Genomic DNA, 15,816 nt, shown 5'->3' with positions numbered 1-15,816 from the left:
GTAACATTGGTACAGTCTATGTTATTACACAAAAACTGTTCCCATACCCGTATAGTCGTCTGATCTGTAATTTTACTGAGTGTGTCCTGTTCCTGTAACATTATGACTGAGTGGGAATTCGCATGTCAGCGATATTTCATAGTAGGATACGCTCACAATGTCGATACACCCGGTCTCGTTCCTTTTGGCGTTCGTGCGATTCTCTTAGGTTTTGTTTATTACCAGGATTGGTCACTTCTTAATTGATTTACGAAATTTGAACATCAGTAAACTACTGTCGTCTTAATTTATGTCTTTGATGTATTTATTAGACATGCTCTACACAAATTATTTTGTTTTCTGCGAAATGACCACAAAAATAACCGAACAAGAGTTTAGAAATGTAAAACAATACTGCGTATCTAAAGAAACAAAACAGTTATATGATTACGGATGTTAAAGAGTTAAACTGTTTTAGAAATCAATAGTCCAATAAAATACATATATAACTTTTCATCAAGAAGACAAATCGACAAGATGACAATTTAATCTGACCTGACCATATTCAACATTTTATTTCACTTTTACATGAAAGAAAACTAGTAATCAGTATTACAGTGATTTTCTTTCTCGGTAACAAATAATTCTTAAGCCTTATTGTCATACAATTTCATCCCCTAGGACAGGACGCTTGTAATATTTGAATTACTTTAAATTTGACGAATGTTTACATTTCACTTCTTATTGAAGTGTCGGCAACCGGAAATGGTTGATTTTTAACTACATCAGGTGTCTTTGTGTGCTGTTCGGTTATGTTTTATTACTGGTTACCGGTCGCAAATGCTTGTAAATGCTGCCCATAGTTTTCTTGTACTGGTATCCGATTTCCTTGCGTGTAGTCTGCTTGTTGTTGGTAATTTGGAATATTTGCCGGTTGTTGACCATTAAATCCGTGCATTTGGTTCATCTGCATTTGATGGTATCCTTGCTGGTTCTCTAAAGATATTGGAGTGTTTGGCATACTATACACCATTCCAGATTGTGCCGTGTTCATGAATATGACACCTTGGTGCTGTAAAAATTGAATATACATATTTCAGAAATGATCCATAATTATCTAGGGAAAGGCGCAGTTAAAAATGAGAACACTTTTTTATCAAGAATTTAATTGTTCAATATATATGTGAAAGCCAATGCTAGTTTGTATTTTAATGCCTACAAAAAAGATACCATCAATAAGTTTCTTGAATATTTACAAATCAGCAATTTGCATTATTTATGCAGCGTGAAAGATCTACGTTGAAGTCATTGGTAATTTAATAATATTTTGTTGTCAGCTACATGGTATAGATATTAAATTTAATTTGTTTGTGGTAAAGCTTGTCAAATCCATTCATTGTAGCTTGTTGCTGGTTGTTATGTGAAGCTGTTTGTTAATTTTTCTGATGTTAGGGACTAATGTTTGAATTTTATTCAACGGGATGTTTTATTGTGTTCCGGGATAGTTTTTTTACGTGTAACCTCTTGCTTGTGTATACATTTCATATCGCAAAAATAAAAGCTTTATTTATCATCTTTCATGTTGATATATTTCTACATATTTATAATCCAATGTCGAAGAGCATAACTTAGACACAATAATCAGTATACTGACATTTTCCATATTGAGCTGTGAACAGCAACAACAATATAATGCTGCAACAATGGATATGATGAATTCGAAGCAAGAAAATATAGCCAGGAGGGAAGACAATACAATAACTCTTCTTGTGTTCGTTTTCAAATCAACCTTAAAATAGAATGTCTAAATAATTTATGTGCAAGTGTAAAAATGTGAAAAAAACACAGTTTAAGCATAACTGTTAATTACATCTTGTGCAGGCAAATTGGTACTGAGTAATGTAATCATTACCATCCATCGAATCGATGTCTCTGCTTGTGTACTGTTACCTCATTGAAGTTTCACCACTCTAGTAGTTGAGTACCTCGGTACTGATGAAAATAATGGTAATTTTTTCATTAAATTTACAATGATCAAGCTAAAGAATTTACAACTTAGATTAAGGAATGTTTCTCAGAGATTAAAAGCTCCGATTTCTAATCCTGGTCTTGATTCAGGTTTTTGTTATTATCATCATATCAGATAGATCTTTGATTTTAAAATGGTTTGGTCTCGAGGATAATTGCAGAGAGGTATGACGTCGAAATACGTATCTAGGAACGTAAACATTTACGTTTAAAATTATAACATTATATCTAATGGAACAGCCACCTTTATCGTTTTACATTTACATAATTAACAACCTCGAAACAAATCGAAACAAAAGAGACATTTCTATTAACCATAATTTTCGATACTTAACATGTGTCGAGAACGTCATTGAACTTGAAAAAGTTAATCTGTAAATTTTATGGTTTACAATCTAACTCAAGTATTTGTCTTTTTCAATTAGAACGTGATGTCCAATTAGGCTTTATACAATATTGGTCGCAATACAGTTCGAGAAATGAATTTTACTTTGACATATCATTAATCTATTCATTGAAGTGCAATTTTAAGGAAGAGGGTATTATTTGTTTTTATTGTAGTGGCCCCTCTCAAAAAATAAAAACAACACGTTATCAATTTTAATGCGTCCTAAGCGCGTCTGTGCATTAACTTTCATCAGGAACGTTCAAAGCCGAATATTTGAAAGCCAATGATGTATAAGAATTGAAACAGTGGAAGAGTTATATGACAAAAAGGACGTTCTAAAAATAGCCAAAATTCATCCAAGGTCAACATGATTTAATTAAATAATAAGAATGCATGCACCGATTGGTTTCATTTCATAAAACGTTTTCGGTGTTAATTACAATTTGATATTGAATGTCTTTTGATTTATTTCGCTAATTTTGTCTAACCTTTTCGCGATTCGTTTACAGATTTTTTAGACTTATAGTAACAGAACAACACTTTGAGAAAATGAATTAAAAGAAACATTGGAAATTAATTAATTAATAGTAAATACATTGAGTATTTAATTTTTCATAGATTTTAAGAATGCTCAATAATATCATCTGAAGACCATTCTAGTCTGGTTGAAGAATATTCCACTGTCAAACATTATCATGTTTGTCAAAGACAGCATGGAATGATATTGAGTTTAGTTAAATTTTACTTCTTCATTTCATATACTCACATCGAGTGCTCCGATAATTCCTAAGGCAACCACGGTGGGTGAAAACACAGCTGCTAATATTATGTTACAAACCAGATATGCTATTATCTACAAATGTAAAATAATAATACTTTTCAATTGGCTTGATCGGTTATTATTTTAACAGCCACACAAATAACATACTATATATTTACAAAAAAATCAGTTGCCGATACTTATATCAAAACTAAGAAAGAGATGTAAGAATAAGTAATTAAGACTGTAATTATACAACTTTAATCATTCCGAATAGATATATAAACGTATTTTAATTTTGATTGCATTTATTGCGACCATGGCCAACCACTGGCTGTACTTGCCATGAACAAGAACATATGTGTAAATAGTAATGTAAGACTGATTGCCCTTTCAGATCAACTTAATTTACCCATAGTTTTGTTTGAAAGGGTTCAAGTTGCTTTGGTTTTAGTTTCCGTGTTATATTTGCGATATTTTCAATGTATGTCTTGTTTCAATTGATAAAAGTCGCTTCTGTCTTTGTCCTGATGGTTAATGAATTCATTGATGTTTTGAGATTCGACTATGTGCTATTGTGTGATGTTTTTCACCGGATATTACTCATCAACATGAGTAACTCGACTGGTTTCCCTTATGAAGCAGGAACTGCAAACACTCCCCATCCAACTGATTTAATCCTGAAATACTCAATAATATTGCAGACAAGGATTATTTTTAATTATCAGTATTACAGCGTCCGCTATTCAACAAATTAGCTTCTTCAAAGTATAATATAATTATATATTTCTAAATTCGCAAATGATAAATTCTATTAAATGACAGTCATCACATTGAACGGTATCAGATTTACTTAATCAAATGTGCAATACGAAAATTATTATCGCTTCAGTGACGCTCGATGCAAAAATCATTGAAAACCAAAACCTATTAAAAGCGTTAAGAGAACACATGGAATACGGGAAAAATACAAATTAGTCCACAACACACTACAAACCTCAGTCTGATTACTACGAACCACAACAAAAAGTTAGAGTGATTGCAGGTGATAAAGGGTTGAGTAAATCAATCTCTACTAGTGACTTTCGTCATATAACTCATGATTAGGACATATTTGGTAATAGGTCTTTTTCAGTAATGTAAAAATTGAGGAATACAGAACGGGATTATGGTACGGCAATTGGAATATATAAGTATTGACCTGCGAGATGATAATAAAGAAAAAATCCAAAAGTGTTGCCAAACCCAAGCAAGTAATCACAGTTATGTATAAAGGAGATAAATTCCTCAATTTCCTTTGAGAAAAGTGTAGCTATATATACAATTTCAATAATATAAAACATATAACCCGCTGTTATGCTTTGAATTATCATACGAAGTATTTATAAAAGAGGGACGAAAGATACCAGAGTGACAGTCAAACTCATAGATCGAAAACAAACTGACAACGCTATGGTCAAAAATAAAAAGACAAACAGACAAACAACAGTACAGACGACACAACACAGAAAACCAAAGACTAAGCAACACGAACCTGTTCAACGACGGAATCAACAGTGCGGAAAATAAGCTTGTGAGAAAAACCAAAATTTAAATTGTGTAAATCGTCAAACGGACGAACCATTGTAGTACAATCATCATATTGCTTGATATTTTACAATAACAGTCATGACATACATAGACTAAAGAAACGAAAGACTTCAATTTATTTCATCAGAGCGGTGAAATATACAGCTGTGTGTTGTGCAACTCTTTGCATTGTAGGTATAATCTTTTAAAATGTTAACAAAATGTGTTTATATATTAGACAGTTTAATGATTTCGCTTTAAGATTTCTATTTATGATTTTTATTCTAAAAAAAATGGTAATCTATGAAATACATACCATGCATCTCCATCTTGATTGACGTTGTCCTGTCATGCATAACGGTAAACCACCTGTTAGTATAAACTGAAAGTAAAATAAAACTAAAAACATACAAAGACGAATGAAAAATGGAAATAAAGAACATTCATAATTTTCGATCTGAGATTTATAAACGCCAAATAATGACCAGATTACGGACATTAATGAAACAAAATACATTTACTAAAATATCGTATTACAACTAAACAATAATGCTTTTTCAGCAGTTTAAGTTGACATTATATTTATGCAACTAACTATGTAGGAATAAAAGTATTGAACACTAAGTAATTCTGGTTTTAAATAAGCACTTTGTTGTGAAACTATCGTAAAATTTAGTATTTCTAGAATTGTAGCCGAAAGGGTCTTATTAATAGTGTTAAAGTTCTCAATTTGTTCGCTTTAATTGCGCACTTTTGTCAAGATAACTCTTGTCTAGAGCAACAAATGATCATCAATACCTTTGTTACATGAGTTAAAAAAGGATCTACCAGACCAGGCTTTGTAGCGTTTTTGGAGGTCTAATATTATATCCTTTGTTTTCCATAATGTCTAGTTGTGTATGTTCATATATATTTTTTTTATCAATAATTCTATTAAATTCACTCTTTCAACATGCTCAAAGATAATAAAAGACGATTTTAACTATTCTGATTTATTAATGACGAGATGTGTGTGAGATGAAAACGAAGTTAAACAAAGCAGATCAGCTAGCAGAAAAGTTAGATTTCCAAATATGCTAAAATACAAACTAAGTCTTAAGTTTTTTTTACTTTATTGATATTTATCATTTCTTTTGTCAATACCAAAGGCAAGAACAGGACGAATGGCAACCCCCAACAAATTATGTTTACTTAATATTGAGAGGAGATACATCAATGTTTCCAGTGATGTTGATTTTTCGTGTGAAATCAAATTGAAACCGTTCCACTAGAAAGAATAAAAAATATTTTAATCAGGTACGTTCCAGGTAAAAAGCTGAGGACAATATATTAATCTAGCATTAAGACGAATCAAAATTAGTCAATAATAGGGCTTCCGTACACTGTACACGATGATTGATTTGATTGTCATGTGTTTAAGAACAATGACATCGTATTCATTGATAAATTGAAGAAACAATTCCGATTCTGTCTATGTAAATGAGTTTTTGAAACAATGTATGTTAACTGTACTTCCAATTTTTAATTATCTGTCTATGTAAATAAATAAGTCTAGGTACCCTTAGTATGTTGATATGTCACACTGGGAACCATTTTGGAAAAACGTTTGTTAAGGTTCACTGTTTTGATATGAAAGATACATGGTATAAATAAGCAGCCTCACAAAACAATAAAACAAAAAATTTTGCAATTAAGTTGAGCAGAGACTACAATTAATAGACATAAATGCCAAATTCCCTATATAAACACAATCCTAATAGAAGAGGGCAACCATAGCCGAAATTTCTAATTTATTTGGTCTAAAAGAGGGACGAAAGATACCAGAGGGACAGTCAAACTCATAGATCGAAAACATACTGACAACGAAATGGCCAAAAATAAAAAGACAAAGACAAATAATAGTACAGATGACACAACATAGAAAACTAAAGACTAAGCAACACGAACCCCACCAAAAATTGGGGGTGTTAATCATCCTAGTGAGGAAAATTCAGAAAAAGCGCGTTGCATTAAACACATGTGTAAACTGCTAATTTCGTTTTTTTTCCTACAATTGACAGCAATATTGACACGTATCTAGTGAGACTGTTTTGAAATTTCAACATTTCAGCAGGTCTTTGATTGGTTTATGTCTAACACATTATTTTCATATAGAGAATGAGGGCTTAACATATCATATAAACACCATATTGTTAAATACTGCATCTTGGACACTAGACATTACCATTTATTAATATAATATTTGTTAACAACATGGAGAAAGCCCTTTAAGTCAAAATGAGTGACTAGATACAAAATAAACTTAAATGGATTTACCGTAAAATGCTGAGTATAAAAAAAATCCCGCAGATTGAATCATTCTTCAAACCAAATTAATCTTAGTAATATCCGGACCCAGTTTTTGGTATCTATATCCTGTTATAAAAGCATTATAGGAATACCATTTTTACATTCATCGACATCATTTAGACACATGAGTATCATAAAACTGAGAATTGTTTATTCCACATGAAGGAATTAATAAAATGCGCCAATCAAGGAATACAATAAAAAACTAATAAAACTCAGGATTCCGGTTTGCATTACCTTTTCATGCATAAGAAGAAATTCTTATATAAAGACATAAAGGGAGACAACGATCACTTTTAATATAAACATAAGGAGATGTGGTATGAATGCCAACTAGACAACTATCCACCAGAGTTCAAATGACCTAGATGAAAACAATTATAGGTCACCGTTCAGCACTAAAAACATTCATACCGTATAGTCATCTATTAAATAATGGATTAAATAAAAGTGAGATGAGTTGAACACTTTTGAAATATCTGCCATTATTGTTAAAAAATATATAATGTGTTCGTAAGAAGTTTAGTAACAAATTGTAATCAACAGCATCAAAGAAAAAACATATGCCATAAGATGAGTCCCTCTAGGAATACCAATAAGGAAAAGATAATTAACAGGAACAAGTAGCAAGGCTTCAACATATGGAACTGGGCCCTTAAATTTAGCTGAAAACGTCCATAGCTCTTGTGGGGCCCTAGACAATACATGTTAGTCTTTTACTTGTCAATACCTTGAATATATACCATATCTCCAAAACGTTTATAGGTGTTATCGAGGAAAACGGTCTTAATCATGCATTTTCTATGTTAGGTGTATAGTCAACCGGATTGATCGAAAGATCATTATTTATCAAATAGAGAAAAAAAAACTTTGTTTGATAAGATTGTACGTTAGTGTTGTATAGAAAATATAACTATAAATGATGACTAAACTTAACTTCAAAGGAATGATCATATAATTTATCAAACACTCACGAAATAGTTAATAACCCTTTCAACCAAAATATTTGTTATATTATGTGATACGAAGTTTCCTAAGTGTAGAAAGTACATAAGTAAGAAAACTTATCTAATGCAATTATTTTGGGTAGAAATCCAATAAATAGTGTGAATTGTGTGTGGTTGAATAGGAGTTGTCAGTTCAGTTGTTGAAATGTTTTCATCGAAGATATCTCATTCGGTAAAAGTAGAAAAACTACAGTTGTATTATAATTTGATACAAATAAGAATTAGAAAATGAATGTGTCTATGAATACACATGCTACATGTACATCGATCTTTAAAGACAAAAATGATGCTAAGCACCAGTCCTATCTCCATTATAACGAATATGTTGTTGTCCCCGCAGATAAAGCTCAAAACTACATCAGTTATGTGTGTAAACTACATTATATAATCTGCTTGATAACGGAGTTAGGCATTGGCAATTCACTTTGAAACTCCACATATACACAAGAAACTTATCAAGGAGGAAAGTTGAACTATCATAGGTCTGTTGTATTTTTCTTTGAAAATTCAACCAAAGATGAGGAGCTGAATCTTTCGTCTTTGCATTTGATACCTAAATTACATAAAGAGTCCTTACATACACTGCTATATTGCTAGGTCTTACCCACCTACTCTAGTGGAGGCGTGAATCAGATGCGGATACTAAAAACTCAAAATATCTGTTGTAGTATATACAATCTAACTCTTTTTCCTCTTTCAATAGTATTAAAACATTTGACTTTTCTTCACCTTATTCAAGTATTCCTATTCCAAACTAGAAGACAAATTGAAGAATTGATTCTGCTTTGTTTCATAAAAAAGAAAGTCCAACGTTGATACAAGTATCTTATCTTTATCATGGCGGGATAAATCTTCCTTTGTAAAAAAGAGAGTAAGTTACTGTGAAACCCGGCTTTGATTGCCAATAAAATAAACGTTATCAGTTTAGAAAGAGGATCTCTTGGGTAATCGGCCGACTCATCAATAAAACGGTGATTCTAAGGACACTTATATAATTTTGGTATCCAGTACAGTGAAATAAAATGCAGTTCTTCATCTTTGGTTGACATTCCAAGGGAATATAGAACAAAACTATGATTTACGATTTCATCTTTAGAAGTGTCGTTATAGTATATAGGTATAGTTGTTTTCCATTCGTTTGAGGTTTTGATTTTGCCATTTGATAAAAGACTTTCCGTTTTGAATTTTTCTTTGAGTTCGGTATTTTTGTTATTTTAGTTTTTTTTCCAAATAAATTGCCAATACAAAATTCCATTATCCATAAGTTTATGTAATGTGATTTACAAACACACAACATTGTTCGGAACTTTAATGCAGAACAACTACATATTTGAATTTCAATAGCAACATTTGGGTCTTTTAAGATACAGATGCAGATGTAGTATGAGTGTTCAAAGACCCAGTTAGTTTTTTAATCCTAATTTGTATCAACAACGTGTCTTTCTGACTCATAAAACCTGTAACATGGATTTATCATGTTTATACATGTATACACATTTTAGACGCCTTGACGCTCAGTAGTGAAATAAGACGTAACAAACACCATCGGAATTATAAATGTAACAACATAAATACTAAAATTTAAAATTAGGGTAATATTATCTTCAATTGTTGAAGTATTCTCTAGAAAAAATAATCTAAGGATACAGTTACCATTAAATTTGACTTACCCAACCTGAAAAAGCCATGCCAATTATATCCATTATAAGGATGGTGTTTGTTTGTCTACAATGATATGAAGACATATACACTTCAATACCGTGGTTGTTGTGGTAGTTTTTGCAACGACTGGTAATCTCAGTGTTACTTATAATAGCTCCAACCATACCAAGGATACAACATACGATACCTAGAATGATCTGTAGTCCACCAAGGATCCGTAGTGCTCTAATCCGTGATATGCGTTCATTTGGTTGCACTGGGTGTGTTTGCATTACACTTATATGAGCATCGGTGTTCATATTTACATTCTATGAAAAGATAATCATGCACGCATTAAAATATTGTGTTTCGTTGGTGATGGTTTACACCGATTTTTTTTATGATCAATCTTGAGATAAACTCTTATATTACAAAAGCCATATCGAGTTTTCAAATCAACTAGAATACCACGAAGACAAAAATAATACTAATAATCTAAAGATCATTTCCTCAATAAATCGATTGATTGCGTGTGTTAAACGCCACTTTCAACACTATTGACCATTTTTGTGCTGGTCAGTTTTTGTTTGTGTAGAAATAAATCGAGAACGTATATGGTAAAAGGTTAAAGGCGGGACACGATTGTTATTGTGGTCTTCATGTATATCAGATAACAGACTAAAACATTGACTATTGATGTTTTCGATTTTTCGTCTTCAAAACGGTACCAACTTCTAAAGCATTGCATTTAACCAGCATGTATAATTGACAAAAAAAATATGTTATTATGATTTGTTATTGTATGTCTAACATCAAGTTTCAAATCATACAGGTTATTCAGGATAATAAGAAAATTAAACATAAAATAAATTATATATGATCTTGGGACTTGTAAGTGGGCTGTCGTGATGAAGGACAGAAAATTGAGAACTATAGTTTCAAACTGAGAGTATGTTGGAAAAGGGCAGATATTTTACATTTCCAGACATCACCTACAAACATGACAAAGAGTAATTGCATTACATGGTAAAATAAAGGAAATGAGGTAAACGTATAGGCGTCAACAATGTCAAATTTCATACCGTATATGGTTAGCTATAAAGGCTTCCGGCATAACTAAATGCAAATCAATTCAAATCAGAAAGTAAAAGGCCTCTTCTAATCAAAACAATACACGAAAAAAAAAATTGGTAGACGTCATAACAGACGACCACTAAATTACAGACTCATAATTTTAGGAAGACACATACAGAATGTGGCGGGGCTTTAAATATTTATGAGGGCGCATCCATCACTCTCACATGAGGCAGTGGCAATGACATTCTTTGAAAAAAAGTATCAAAATCAATTGGAAAGTGCTTTAAAAAATGAAAAACCGGTTGTGAGTAAAGCTCAAGTGAGAATACCGCTATACCCATGGATAGCCATTTGGGTCTAAAGGTAATAAATGTTATTAGTGTTTTATTACAAGATATGTTTTCATACGTTCCTAATTAAAAAAAAACATTATATAATGAGATTGTTATACTTTTGTCAAACTTTAGGTTGGATTTGTTTGTTTAATTGTGGACAACACATTATCTTACAGTTAGAACGTGCATGTCTTCTTCAATGTTTTCTTATACGTTTTAAACTGAACTAAATGTACTTTCATCCAATGGAAAAATGGATAAAACTGTAGAAAAAACCTCCCCATTGCATGTTTTTTGATATGGTGGTACATACAATGTTTTTCTTAATTCTAAGTCAAAATAACTAAATAAATATTTATAAATTCTAAAAATAATTCATGGTTGATTCTAAGTCATGTGTTTGGCTATTACATCAAATGAAAATGTTATGTTTAGTGTTTTAATCAATGTTTACCCAATGTCCTGTATGATTATTTAGGTTTGATTTGTTTGTTTGATTGTGGACAACACATTATCTTTCAGTTAGAACGTGCATGAATTCTTCAATGTTTTTATGCTTTTTAAACTGAGGTAAATGTACTTTCAACCAATGGAAAAACGAATAAAACTGTAGAAAAAACTTCCCCATTGCATGTTTATTGATAAGGTGGTACAAACAATGTTTTTCTTAATTCTTGGTCAAAATAACTAAATAAATATTTATAAATTCTAAAAATAATTCAATGTTGATTCTAAGTCATGTGTTTGGCTATTACATCAAATGAAAATGTTATGTTTAGTTTTTAAATCAATATTTACCCCCATGTCCTGTATGATTATTATAGTTTGAACACAGGTACTAAAAAGGAATATGTCATAACCACAAAATTTCACCCACAGCACTGGGTAATTTTTCTGTATTCATGTCCCCAAATCCCTTGTGCTGCCGCCTAAGAAAACAGCAAGCGTTAAATACCTTTTCTTTCTTGATCTTCACCATTCAGAATGTCCTTCACCTGTTATGACGGTTAGATCCGGTATATTGAACAAATAAATGTAACGTAGTAGGTTATCTCTATGTTATCTATTGTTTGCCTGATATGCTTGAAAAAGAAATTTATCTTGCGGATAGCTTTTTGTTCAAGTAATCAATACTTAACAAACAGAAGTGGTTTAATATACTTTTAATAGAAAATTGGATTTAATGGTGATTAAACAAATCAGGAAGGAAAATGCACGCCAAACACAATGATAAGGGCAAACGGCTTATAGATTATATCAACAGATCTATAGTGTAATCTAGTGCAGACAACAGGTACGATAAGGATGAAAATTTTGGAAAACGAACTATTTACATTTTACTGAAAAGTTGAGGGAAGGGATACATAAGATATTCATGCACTGAAATTTAGGATTGAACAAAAAATAAATCACTGATTATAATGCATTAAGAACGAGATTTAAACTTTCACACAATCGTATAATTCATGTGTAATGGGCATTGGAACATTCAATAATATAATTGAGTAATTTTAGCTTAGGATACTTCCTGGTAAACGACAGATAACTCAAAGTGAAACATATGTCATCGCTATTTACAAATGTCTTATATATCCCGAGACTACAATTAATTATGTTATGCTGTTTTTTAAAACAATGAAAAAAAATGAAAAAAATTACAACCCCAAATCTCAATATTGATATAGTGTAGTGTACTACATTTTGGAAAAATATGTATATAAGAACACAGTATTTACAGGCTCTTTCTCAAAATTTTGACAAATGTAATAAATCATGCACTTTAATTGTTCATTTGTAGCTTATCCCAGGGAAATATGATCTTATTGTTGATCGTTAATTTTTTATTTGATAAAGTGACAAAAACTCAATATATCAAACAAATTGTCTATTTCTTGGCGGCCACATATTGAACGAATGCACTGCATTTTCATAAACGTTTGTAGTACTTTGACGAATTTAATAATTTGATAATTTGGAAGCATCTACATCAAAATATAATCAAAGAATTCTTGTGGAGAAGTGTATGACTTCTGGTCGGCTTTACTGTCTTCCTCACTCGATTTCGTCATCTGTCCTCCTGATATAGCATAAGTAATACAATTGTCGTTTCAACAAAGATGTAATGCTTGGAACTAAAATTTAAATATTAACGTCCACATACCTACTTTTCTCCCCAAAAACATAATCCTGCCTGTACTCTACATTTAATTTGAACAAGAACCATCATTATCGACATGTTATCACAATGAAAATGTTCTTATTTGTAAGGTATCCTTCCATCAATAAGTAACCAAAGCGACAGGTAAAATTACCAACTAAGTAATGTCACGTAATAAAACTTTGTCCCAATTACTTGGACATTTTAAAATTGACCCAATTAAGTCAGCTGCATAACCTAATGGATTACCACCTGCACTGTCAGTATACAAATGTAAATCAGAATTTGAATCCCAGTCTACATCTGGGTATAAGTACAGCCGTTACATTCATTACGAAAAAAAACTGCCTGATTTGCAGACCATTTCGTATTCCTTTTGTCGATCTTTAGATTGTACGGTTTTCTTAGCATTTTTAAAAGAGCCATATAGACACCTCATTTATGCCCTGCCTAAAGTCGGAGCCCGTTGACTGAAAGCCATTGAACCTAATAAAGACTGCATTTCTTTGAGAGTTTTTTCCCCATGCCCCATTTATTAGATTTGTTTAGTTTTTAAACGTAAACTTAAATATTTAAGATTTGTGCAAGGACCATCAGTTTTTTCAATGAATATCAGGACTGTTAAGCAAAAATTGAAAATGCATTGAAAAGAAGGAAAAAGACATCATAATGACCTTCTCTTACAAACAAAACATCATCATGATAATGTTATAAATTTTCCAAATGCATTTTATAATTAACTGACCAATGCCAAAACGGACGACAACTCATAGAATATCCAATGGACATCGATTTTTGGATATAGTAATCGCTATTCAGCTTGATACCACGGGTAATATGTTAACGCAATGAAAATGCTGATTTGATATCCATTGAAGCTGATATTTGTTTCAATATTTCTAAATAATCTTGACTGCGCTATCAAATGATGAATTATATACCTGGTAAATTGATGCTTTCGTTGAGAAGATACAACAAATGAGTTATCATTGTATGGTCACCAATTTTATTTATGAACTAATCCAAATGCTGTCAGTTTTATAAATTTGTGATTTTTCTCTGTTTTAAGAATACAATGCATATTATTGCAACTTCTTTGTTATAAATGATTGAACAAATACATATCTAAGAAATTTGAAAAGAAAAAAGTGATATGGGATGTACATGTTTCTGGTAAAATCATTTCCTTTACCCCTGACCCATTTTCTCAAAATTTTGGCTAAAAAGACTGACTTGATTGGTAATAAAATTTGAAAAATTTATTACTCAAAAACTACTTATTGTAAATACACAATTTTTTCACAGAGTTAAGTTTGATTGTGATATTTATCAAATGCGTTGCTATTTCCAACTTATATCACACGTTTTGGAAATATTTCCAGAACGAGATTTCAACGAGACTGAAACGTCAAAAGATTACATCCTCAAGTAAAATAAAATATTAATGTATTTATACACACAACGTTATCTTAAAGAAAAATAAATACATGTTAATGCATTTACGCAATTGGATTTGAATATCAAAACATTACTACAAATCCACCACAATGTAAACATTTGAATAAATAAAACAAACATCGTTTATTGACGGTCTACCTTTTTCAACTACCCTACTTAAGCAGGATTAGAAAGATTCACTTTGTAATTGAATAAAGATTAAATGAGTAACAAATCATACACTACGTTATTACTTATTTCCTGTTCACGATGAATCACTCACACATCGATTAAATAGTAAACTAACATATTACCTGTACGTTAGTTAAACACATTGCTTGACACTAATCAATGATTCTAACATGACGTTCTTCAAACGCTTTGAGTACACACCCGTGGTAAAATATGAATATATTGTTTGGGCTGTTCCGATCGTACTCCCGCGTCATATGCTTTTTTGTGAATGAGCTACCCGACGTCATAGAACGATGACGTAAGAATATAAGCATTTTACGGGAAAATACACGCTTGTGAAACCGAAAATCATCACAACAAGGAAGCGTAAACAAACGATGCTAAAATGTGTTATATAAGCCTTTTTTGTATACATATAAGACATATAAGTACAATTATCATTTAGATTCATCCAAACCTATCTAAATATGTTATTGTAAATAGTTTAAGCATGTCATTTATTCAATTTGCTCCGGTCTTTTACGTCAATTTAATAGTGCGTTTATTTATGGGAACGGCAAATAATGCCTTCATATAGAGCGCTTCGATCCAAAACAATTGCCGTATTTGTCCTATTAGAATCGAAATAATTCATGGGGGCTTGAATATATCGTGATTTTACCACGGGTTGTCCCTTTATGCCGATATTTTACCCCTCGCTATCGCTCAGGGTAAAATATTTGTCATAAAGGGCCAACCCGTGGTAAAATCACGATATATTCAAGCCCCATGAATTATTTCTTAATTAATCTATATGTGCACATTGTGACTTATTTATCAAATTATACTTTGTTCAAAACAAAGCACGAAAAACATGCAATTCTTTAGCAAATAAAAACAAAAATGCCGCTATT

The 15,816-nt window shown here is 31.4% G+C and overlaps 1 protein-coding gene across 7 annotated transcripts; it reads right to left on the bottom strand.

Annotated features, from left to right (window-relative positions):
* Positions 1-472: 472 nt before the first annotated feature.
* Positions 473-12,859, bottom strand: LOC127702409 (uncharacterized). Of its 7 annotated transcripts, none has more exons than XR_007982410.1 (6): positions 12,089-12,859; positions 9,751-10,050; positions 5,041-5,106; positions 3,162-3,248; positions 1,850-1,971; positions 473-1,051 (listed from the first exon to the last, which is right to left on the bottom strand). XR_007982410.1 is itself a non-coding variant. In XM_052206613.1 (6 exons), the coding sequence occupies exons 1-6, from the start codon at positions 12,110-12,112 to the stop codon at positions 800-802; spliced, it is 864 nt and encodes a 287-aa protein (XP_052062573.1). In that variant the 5' UTR covers positions 12,113-12,445; the 3' UTR covers positions 473-799. The 7 variants fall into 7 exon arrangements, 3 of the variants coding, with proteins under 3 accessions (XP_052062573.1, XP_052062574.1, XP_052062575.1); XR_007982411.1 differs by having other exon boundaries at positions 1,892-1,971; positions 12,089-12,857; XR_007982409.1 differs by lacking the exon at positions 1,850-1,971 and adding an exon at positions 1,634-1,768 and having other exon boundaries at positions 9,930-10,050; positions 12,089-12,716.
* Between the last annotated feature and the right edge of the window lie 2,957 nt (positions 12,860-15,816).

This window comes from Mytilus californianus, unplaced genomic scaffold, assembly GCF_021869535.1.
Source record: "Mytilus californianus isolate M0D057914Y unplaced genomic scaffold, xbMytCali1.0.p SCAF_5, whole genome shotgun sequence".
In the NCBI taxonomy this organism is placed as follows: Eukaryota; Metazoa; Mollusca; class Bivalvia; order Mytilida; family Mytilidae; genus Mytilus; species Mytilus californianus.
This window is presented reverse-complemented; position numbering and strand designations above follow the sequence as displayed.

What these genes read in the sequence shown, in the direction of transcription:
- LOC127702409 (XM_052206613.1), bottom strand. Translation starts at nt 12,112, where the DNA reads ATGGTGAAGATCAAGAAAGAAAAG. An exon ending in GCATGGCTTTTTCAGGTTGG is followed by an intron (nt 5,107 to 9,750) that starts GTAAGTCAAATT and finishes TTTTACTTTCAG; the next exon opens with TTTATACTAACAGGTGGTTT. An exon ending in GAATTATCGGAGCACTCGAT is followed by an intron (nt 1,769 to 3,161) that starts GTGAGTATATGA and finishes TTCTATTTTAAG; the next exon opens with GTTGATTTGAAAACGAACAC.